General features: G+C 40.6%; 1 protein-coding gene across 1 annotated transcript in view; it reads right to left on the reverse strand.

Moving 5' to 3' along the window:
- Nucleotides 1-10,428, reverse strand: part of LPGAT1 (lysophosphatidylglycerol acyltransferase 1) — a 60,080-nt gene that overhangs the window by 10,129 nt on the left and 39,523 nt on the right. Inside the window, exon 5 of the mRNA XM_009994716.1 lies at nt 6,214-6,340. Within this exon, the coding sequence (XP_009993018.1) occupies nt 6,214-6,340 (127 nt within the window). The remainder of the gene's footprint in view (nt 1-6,213; nt 6,341-10,428) is intronic.

Genomic DNA, 10,428 nt, shown 5'->3' on the forward strand with positions numbered 1-10,428 from the left:
AGCGATATTACCACATATCCTGACAAGGAACGAGGTCGACATGTAATATCTGAAGCTTCTAGATTTTCCTGGGCACTTGAATCTTCCTAGCTTTTGGACAAAACTAACCTCACATTGCATGAAAACAAGTCTTTGTTCCTGGTGTGGCAAACATGGAATTTAGTCGTACTGGATTTGACAACTAGACCAGAAAATTTAAGCGGAATGGAAATACCTCCTTTTTTCACTTCTCATCAAGGGAACAGCTGCTATGCTACCATGAGGTGGAGGTGGGGAGGGGGCTAAACATCAGTGAAAGCAGTGCCACTACAGGCTGCACCCTGAGAAGCCAGAAGTGGTGGTGGAAGTAAAGGTACTCTGATGGCAGTCTGCAAAACTGTCTCAGTAATGAAGCAGCATCTTCTAGCTGGAGGTTACCCATCTGCAGCTGCAAGCTGACAACAGCCACAGACACTCCAGGTAGCAGTCTGAGGAACAGCATCTTTTTTAAATCACTACACAAATGTGTTTCTATGTCCCAAATATATTAACATAAATGACAGTCCAGGAAAGAAGAAAGGATTTTTTTTAAAAAGGGATGTAACTGCCAAGGACATGTTAGCAAACGTGAGAAATTGTGAGGACTCGCCTACTGACAGGCCACTCCTCAAACAATCCCAAATAATTTTCAGAAATAAGTCATTTTCAGAAACTTTAAATCTCTTTCAAATGGTCCTTATTGAAGAAAAAACCTCTAATTCTGTACTAAAATTCTAAAGTTTACATGCACCACCTTTGAGTACTCATTGCCATTTATCACCTGTCCTATCCTGAATTCGAAGTTCTTTATTATCCCTACACCTTCTAAATCATAATATTATCTACTGTTTCAATGATTCTTTAAATAAACTCAGCACGATGGAGGTTGTTGGTAGATCTCAGGCCTGACTAAAAATAAGTTATTTGTGTAAAAAAAGCATATTAAGATATATTGTGAAACTGGATGCCCTTCACAGACAGCAACCACAGTGTATTCCATCTTATTTATAGCTAGACCAGCTCATTTCAATAAATCTGTATCAACGTAGACACACGAAAAAAAAATAACTTCCTCAGTAGCTGCCAGCTTGTTTCAACAGTGGCACAGTACAAAAACTGGTATGAGAAAAAGAGGTGACAGTATTCATCTGCATCATGGCACAAAGATAGCTGAGTTAGCTGGAAATAGCATGGTACTTCCATGCAGCATAAATGCAGTTCTCTTCTGTGGCAGAGGCAACTACAGCTGGCTCTGACTTTGGGGCCTCTGCATCACAATCTCTCTCACACAGTGCAAATGCAGGAGATGGATGCAGAAGGGCATGACCCAGCAGGAAACTAACACAAGAAAAACAAACCCAGGTCACTCTTGGCTGAGGGGAAGCTGAGCATCCAACAGGATTCATGCCTGGGGTTTTTTCCATTTTTAACCCTTTGGGTTTTGACAACAGCACTGCAGCACATGGGAAATCTTTCCCTTAGAGGGGAACTGACACCAAGTCAGTTAGACTAAAGAAGTGACTGGTGGAAGAAGAAATAGTTTCAAAGCTCAACCCACTGTGGGGAAACGGTGGGAGCTGAAAATAGTAGTTGGTATGTGGTCTTGCTACACAGCCAGCCAACCACTCAGCTTATTTCTGCTGAGGGAAAGTGCAGTGAATCTAGTTTTTGGTCGCTGCACATCACAAAATGAACCAAGCATAAAGCTAAACCATTCTGAGAAGCAGAAACAACCTTTCCAACAGGCTGATTAAAAGGCAGGTTTCATAGTGATGTCTCTAGTTAGCGATGCCTTGCACCTTCCAGCTCCTTTTTTTTTTTTTTGTGATTATTGCTTTAACAGATAGGTTGAAATTTCCCCAAAAGAGCCCCATGCCATTTGACTTGGAAGAAGTTAATTAGATATTTTCCTTGAGTATGGTGTTTCAGAGAGCAAACTCAGTTTTTCAGCACTTTCCAATGAGTTTTGAGACAAGTCTGTCAGGGTTAAAAAATTATTTGAGATTTAGAAGTGTAAGTTCTAACACCTTTGTGTTTTGAAAAATCTGAAATTTGGTAATTGTCCTTTTATCTAGAGAAGTTTCTTTGACATCCTGAGGAAAATCAGGCCACAGATAAGCCTAATTATGAACTTCTGAAAAACATGACATTTGTACTGAAAACAGATGAGAAATCAGTGCACTAGAGCACACAGACTCTGACATTTTCCATCTTTGGAAGAAATTTCTGATACTTCCATCTTTTTAAAGATGAAATCCACTTTACCTTGGGTTTTCCTTTGCTAACTGAGTTAGTTTCAAAGAGTAAAATAAACACACCCACTTTACAAGAGATATCTCAGGGCTCAACACAGCACAGGCCTTTTGAAACCTCAATCATTGATTTAATCCTTGCCTACACTGATAAGAACAAAGAGTAGTTAATATTCAATTGTTATAAAAATTAAGTATTACTGAGGAACAACCAAGAATGTGTGATCTGCAGAATACACCCTCATGTTCCCAGCTGACAAGCCCAGATGATGGCTCTGTTGGAAGATGAACTGAAAAAAGTAGTTGAGGTTCCTGGTCAAGCCACAGGGCTACACAGGGCTGGTGTATCATCATTCTTCCCCCCTGTAGTGTGACCAGCTCTCAGGGAGCAACACTACACAGAAACCTCCCAGAACGCTTTTCAGCACATTAAAAGGCAGCTCTGCATTTTCAAACAGAAGTGCCAGGGATGAGAGGAGGGAGGCTGACATGGCAAGGATCAGCAAGCTGGTCACAAAGTACAGCTGTTTGTAGCAGGCACTGTTTAACCAGCATGAAGGGTTTTGGTGTTTTTCTGGAACTGCTCCTGATTAAGATCTGACACAAACAGGCTTGAGCTGTGACTAGTGTAGGACAAGTGAGGGCACTACCTAGGAGGCACACATGCAAAACTTCTGAGAGACAGTTTTCCACTGATCATACAGATCCAGGCTTTTTTCAGTGATGTCCAGTGATAGGACAAGGGTCAGTGGGTGCAAACTGGAGCACAGGAGGTTCCATGTAAACATCAGAAAAACCTTCTTTCCTGTGAGAGTGACAGAGCACTGGAACAGGCTGCCCAGAGAGGCTGTGGAGTCTCCTTCACTGGAGACATTCAAAACCCGCCTGGACACGTTCCTGTGTGATGCACTCTAGGTGATCCTGCTCTGGCAGGAGGGTTGGACTGGTTGATCTTTCAAGGTCCCTTCCAACCCCTAAGATTCTGTGATACCTACAATTTCAAAAATAAGCTCTAAGAAATTGCGGTCAGCCGACTGGGCTTCAATTATCCAGCTTTCCCATCCAAGAAAAGGTTCAATCAAGTGACAGCAGGGCTGTAAGGTTTTCTTTAACACTGGAAACCCTCTGGGAGAGCATGGTTGTTGACTGCCCTTCCCTCTCAGCCACCCCCAGCCTCCCAGGTGCTCACTCTGTCTTCACAGATTCTCAGGGGGACCAACAACTCTGTTCAAATCATAAATAAATTATTTAAAGTTGTCAAAACCCTGAAGACACCCATCACATTAAAGCATTCTGCTAAAGAAATAATCTCTACCAAGTCAAGTCAGGTGATCTGGGGGAAAAAATAATCAGTTGGTGTAATGCCCTTGAGGGGAATTCAACAGAAAAAAAATCCGTATAAGCAGTAGAAAAGGATGATGCAACATGAGTGAATTTATGTACACACGCTGCTCAGTTCTCTCTGCTGGGTAAATGGGTATGGGTAAATATATCCTTTACATAAAGCAGACAAATATTTTTAAAGTCACACAAAAATATGTAAAAACAAATTTTCTCAGAAACACCAAAGGTGAAAATTCACTATATTCATTTCAAACTACAGCCCTAATTCCAGAGACATTCTGATGTCTTAGCACGTCATAGCTAGATAATATGCTAAATCTGGGGAAAAAAAGTAAACAAAAGCAATATGACTTATTTGGTATAAAATTATGCTGGGTAGTCAAAGAGAAGAATTGCTGAAGGACCTGACAATAGTTGCAAGATGAAATTAAATACCAGCAAACACAAGCCAAGGAGCACTGTGGAAGGAAAGGGCACCAGCAGTTATGCATGTAAGTTACAGCCTGCAAGATGAGCTATTATTACTTTGCTAGGTGATCCTGAAATCACTGTGGGGAATTCAGGATGTCAGTCAACTCACAAACTACTTATAGCAGAACCAGAAAAGGGACAGCCCAAAGTAACAAGGTAATCTGGGAAAGGCTTTTGTGTAAGGAGACATCAAACAGATGAAGACTTGCCGGGCTGGGAGGGAAACAGGGAGGCAGGATATGAGAAAGCTCTGAAAAATCACTGGCCATGGAGAACGTCACTGAGGACTGACTCATCCATGACTGGCAGGGCACTGGAAACAGGGTACAACCACTGAAGGCACCAGGTGGAGAAATCAACACAAGCCAAAAGGAAGTGCTCCCAGCTGCCACCCTCAGTAATAGTTACATATTGTGTCACAGGAGATCACAGAAGTCCAAGTATAAGCAGGTTAAAAATGGTGTAAGAGGAGCTCCTGAAGGCCAGCTCCATCAGCACCTCTGAAAAGAGGGGTTCAGATGCAACACACCTGCGGCCAGAGCCAGGGCACTTGGTTAAACATGTCTTTTAGAGCTGCTACCCTGCACCCAGCCAAAGCTCTCACAGTTCAGAGGACACGCCTCAACTTGACATGCCAATGTAAGAACTACCAGGACTGGAAATTTAGCCAAAGCTCCAGTTAAAACCACGACCCTTGGCTCTTATTCCAGAGGTATCCCATCCAACACTCAGCCTTCTGAAACACTGCACTGCATTCCTTTCCTTTGGGGACACAGTTAAAATGCTTTTACAGGGTAAACCATAAGACCTAGAGGTCACTGAAAAAATAAATATAAGAAAGGATTGCCCCTGTTTATTAAACCAGTGATTTAGACCTTCTGGAAGAAAACAACAAACCTAGACCAAACAATAAATGATTTCTAATATATTTTCTTAGAATTTTAGCACTACAAGAACTGTAACGTTCAAGTTTAATGCAAGGAAAGTTACATCACCTTCATGCTCCTGCTCAAAAATAGGTTTTGAATACACACATTTAGAAGAAGGAAGTTAATTCAACTTAAGATAACTATCTTTTTTAAAAGAAGTATTTTTGGAAACACTCCTTAGTAAAACTCTAAATACATTCGACCTGCAATTATCCCAGAGATCTGAGAGAGTAATAAGGTGACCTGAATAAAGCAAAACAGATATGATATCTTACATAAACTAGGGTGTAAGTGCATTCACCTTCGGAAAAACTTGAAGGCAGATTTCTATAAAAAGCATGGACAGATTTAAACATGGCTATGGAAAGGAGCTCCAGTGAGCAGCCTGTACTCTGCATCACACAACACTGACACAGCACTGATGCTGAAGAAGGTCATTCCCAGTTAAACTGCCATCCAGGGGATCCACACAAGGATACCTGAAAGCTTACTGTAGAAGTATGAAAGCTGCCCAAAAATCATCAAAAGGGAATTCAGGCAAAATAATGCAATTTTGGGATTGTGGTCAACTTTTTTGCTATAAGTAGACTGTTAAAATATTTCTGTAGATTTCAGATTTGCAATTAAATGCAAACCAAAGGCAAAATGCAATTTTTCTCTCCATTAGATTAGGTCTTGAGACAAAGAACTGCTGAGGAGAACTGTCAATGAGATTTGCTACTATTTCCAGCGTGCTGCTCTGCTCAGCCATTAAAAGGATGCTGACATTTCTTTGTCAGAAAGATAAATACAATATATAATAATCTCTTAGGAAACCTGTTGTTTAATGACACAGTAATTTTTCATTTGTTCTTTAAAAAAACCAACAAAAACAAACAAACAAAAAAAACCAAGTTGGGTTTGCCAGCACCTTAAGTGGAAAAGATGGCCTAGCCACCAAATATATTCCCCATAAATACATTCAGCCACAGGACATTAATTAGTAAAAAACTTAAATGTGCTAAGATATGGAAAGGTCACTTAGCTTTTCAAAATAAAAAGCTATGTTGTGTTTAGATAGCAAGTTGCCCACCTGCATGAGACACTTAAGAACACATTGCTACTGATTTTCCATATCCTGAAACATGTAGTTACAAATTTTTAAATATTTCTTTTTTAATATCGTAGTTTAGCGTAAGAGTAGAAGGTTTATTTCCTACCTGTAATGTACATGTGTAACTGTTGGTTGTCGGTAGCCAAGAATCCAAGTTTGGATGTCTATAGGTTCACCTTTGGGATATGCAATGGTTGTATCTATCACCCACTGGAGGCCTTTTGATTTGCTCTCTGGGAACAAAAAGAAAGGTGATATTAAAAGTAATTAGAAAGTCCACATCAGTAGTTTGATAGATATACAAGAGAAAAACAAGACAACAAAATAAATAAATAAATCAAATCCAGATTTCATTATACAGAGTAGAGAAAAACTCTTACAAACTTCAGCTACATGAAGGTTTTACTCTGTTATTTCTGTTGTTCTTACACACTGTAGTAGACAAAAGAGGACAAAGTTCACTCACTGGGAGTGCAAATAGTCACACAGTTTGTTGGCCCAAATGTCAGGTGCATCCCTCTGACTCACCAAAAGGAGAACTCCCAAAATGGAAGTCCAGCTTTCTGGGTCTGCACTTCAAGCACATTTGCAACTAGACCTTTGTAAGAGCCGGCAGTTGCTGAATCAACAGCCATGCAGAACCCCTTGGGCAACCAGCCTCACTACTGAGTTAGAACAAGTGCACAAAGGTGATTTGTGTTGTACAATGCATGTAGATTTTCAAAGACTTAAAAAAAAAAAATAATCCCTTAAATGTTCTTAAAAATCAGAGTAATGGGACAAACAGATAAATATACCACTTGAGTATTAAAGACCAGAAAGCAACAAATAGAAGATGGTCAGTTTTCACAACGGAGAGGAGACAGCATCCACAAAGTCCCAGAAAGACTGATGCCAGTACATGTTCATATGCTGCTCAACGTATTTAGAAACTGAAAACTGATCAAAGGGGGTGAAAATATGTGCTACGATGATTATGCAGGATTATTAACAAGGCGAGTCAAATTTAAACCTCATCACAGGTTACTACCAGCAACAGTCAAGGTCAGATATCAACCTGACATGTCTTCAGTTCACAGATTTGCAAAGACAGAGAGCGGCAGATCTGGAAAGCAAACCAGCAAGCACAGGCACATTGCCAAGATGGCACTTTGAGTTTAACTTAGCAATTTTATATCTATTCTGTGAGAACTGGAGCTGTCTTCTATCTGAAGTCATGTTATGCTTGGGCTAGCATCATAACATGCTTACTTAATGCTTAACACACTAACATCTAAAAGCATTAAAAAAATTAAAAGCATCCACCTGTTGGCAGAAGCGTGTAAGAGGTGTTAGGTCCTACTACAAAGTACAAGACTTCAAGCCTGCAGCTGAGATAGCTATGGAAGAAATATGATTGAGGTTGTTGAAAACACTGTGGGCATAAAGAATGTGCATAGGATAGACTGTCCAACCTCTTTCTCAATACAAGAATAGACACATTCAAAACAGAGTCAAGAGAAAAAGTCTTCAAAGCAAACAGAGATAAATAATTCTTCACTGAGTGGAATAAAAAACCTGTGTGGAAGCCCTTGCTGAAAGAGGTCAAGGATGCCAAGAGCTGGGTTCTAGAGGAAACTGGACAAGTATGTGGAAGAAATACATTGGAGGGTTAACTAACAGGCAGAAACCCCCACCTGGCTTGGGAAACCGACCGTACTGGAAACAGAAGCTAGGAGGGCAAAGTATGACGCATGTTTGCTCTGTTCACATGCCTCCTCTGATAGCCACTTGGAGTCATGGAGAAGATGCTGGGCTACAGAGATGTTTTGTCTTGCCCAGAATCACCACTCAAATTTTACAGAAGAGCTACTGCACACGTGAAGGAATCTGCAACATAGTCTGAGGCACACTCTGAAAGCCACAGTCATTAATACCGACTAGTCCATACCTGAACATACAGGACTGACTCATGAGTTTCTACCTGCAGTACATTTAATTAACTGTGAGAAGGCAATTACAGCAACTCTATCACATGTATCTATGAGGTTCTTTAGCAAACAGATAAGTGTTTTCATGGTGTAACTGCTTTGTTACAAATGCATATATGCTACCTAAATAAGGGCAGACAGTATTTCCTAATATTTAGGTGGTGAGTTACTAGTAGCATGCAATCTGCTATTCCAGACCTTGACCAAGTGCAGCTACACAGGTCAAGCTGAAACATCCAGTGTCACTTTCTGGAAATGCAGTATTTTAAAACCCTGACAAGACAAGTGAAACGAGAACACAAGGTCCCATTAAAGGCCCCAGGTTTGGCAGCATCATGACAAGAGTGCTTGTCAAGTCCCTCTTAAGGAAAGCATTAACTACAGAGTCCTTCATTTTAGAAGTAGCAATGTATTAGAGAAAAGCCAATATTAAATTAATAGTAAATCCACAGAAGTATTCATTTAGAAATGGATTTCAGAACAAAGCCATTCAATTTATTATTTTCCCAGCTGTAAAGTAAGAATGGATAAAGAAAAGTAAATCACTTAAGTGCATAAGAAACAAAGATCGTTAATTGCAATTAAAAAGTGCCAGATGAATATGGGCACATTCTCTTATTATTTACACTAAAATGTTTTTAAATCATTTATTAAATATTTAGCTGGTACTTTAAACTGTTCTTTCAATGGATAATAGTTCGGACTTAATTACAGGAATACTGCCACAGCCATCTTCTCTGCTGATGTCCTCCTACCTTCTGCTGTTGTGGAGCAGAGGCATCACATGGATTCCTCAGAACAGCTCCAACTTCACCTCCAGCTCCTCCCAGGGCAGGGTGGGGAGCAAACACCTGCCTCTGACAGCCCACCAGGAGCCCCAGGTTAGAGGGGAAAAAATAAAGTAAATGAAAAAACCCCAAACCCTTAAGGTATAATCAGCCTCCACAGACCCTTCGATAGAGCAAGCAGGTCTTGGTGCAGCTGCCTCCACGTGCAGTTACCAAGACGTGCTATCAAATCACAGTCACAAGCATATTTCTGTGTGCTGCTCTGGCTTAAAATAAGCCTTACATAATCATCTGAGATCTCACACTGCCAAAAAAACCCAAGTTACCAAGGATTTCAGAAAATTAATTTTGATATAAATTTTGCTGATCTTCTTTGGGGTGTTATACTGGGTTGTACCCTGCTTATAAGCTTTTTTATTTTAAAGCCACAAAGCTCTAATAGATCCTGAAACTGAAAAAGAAACAGACAACTGCATACAACACGAAGAAGAAGGGCCTTAGTATGCCTGAGGATACTGCTTTCAAGCCTAACCAGACCTTTGAACAAGAATAAACCCTATTATTTTTTAAGTGGAGCACAATAACAAGAACTCAAGACAGAAAGTTGCTACATGATATGGTGTGAATCTCAAGTCTGGCATTTGTAGCTGAAAAGAAGGGAGGTGAGTATACCTATTCAAGAATTTCTCTTGCCAAGTTTGGCTTGGCCAACATAGCCAGGAGATGTTTCTGACAGCCAAGCCCTTTTGAATTTTCTGCCTACCATTAAAAGACACCTGCATCCTTCACTTCTAGTGCCTGCTGAAAGATTGAGCTGCCAGAGACTCCAGCAGATGAAAGTGCTGATAAGGTCCAAATTAAGCTGATCTCTCTGAGGGCTAGGGTTTTTGCTGTGGTGTCAGTCTGCTTGCCACTTTCAGCATAGGTGGAGGATTTTGATTTCCCAAATTGCTTTAAAATGTTAGCAGCCTGCTTCTTTTTAAAGAGTACACAAATGTTCAAAACAGGCCTGCAGGCATCTGTCTTACATAGTTGCATCCAAACCACGTGGTAGCAACGTAGTTTAGTAGGAATGGTAAGTACTTGCTTTATGAATGCTAAGACAAGGCTGAACAATCACACACAGCAGAGGCTTTCTGGCTGAGACAACAAATCAAAGTAAAATTTAAGTAGTTTCCTAACTCTTCGGTGTTTTTTAAAAATGACCAGCAGAAGCACATCTTCGTAACTATTTTCTTCCTTATTTTTGTCCTAGCTGTGGATTCAGTGACGGTTGCTTTGTATTCACTTATAAAGGAACTTTCCATCAGTGTCTTCAAGACATTCAGTGCTCCATCATCCTCCACGATCCTCTCACAACAGACATACATCACAAATTTCTTGTGGCTCAGAGCTTCCCCTTATGTGCTCCCTGGTGTTACTCTCAACCAATGCCAAGACCCGAACTGACAATGTGCAGCACTCTTCAGACCCACCAGCAGACAGCCAGTGTTCACCACTGAGAAAAAGAGCAAGCTATAAAGAGAGGTTTCAGCAGGCAACCTCACCTCCAGCCAAGCCATG

Source organism: Chaetura pelagica, unplaced genomic scaffold (genome assembly GCF_000747805.2).
Source record: "Chaetura pelagica isolate M959 unplaced genomic scaffold, ChaPel_1.0 scaffold2, whole genome shotgun sequence".
Lineage (NCBI taxonomy): Eukaryota > Metazoa > Chordata > Aves > Apodiformes > Apodidae > Chaetura > Chaetura pelagica.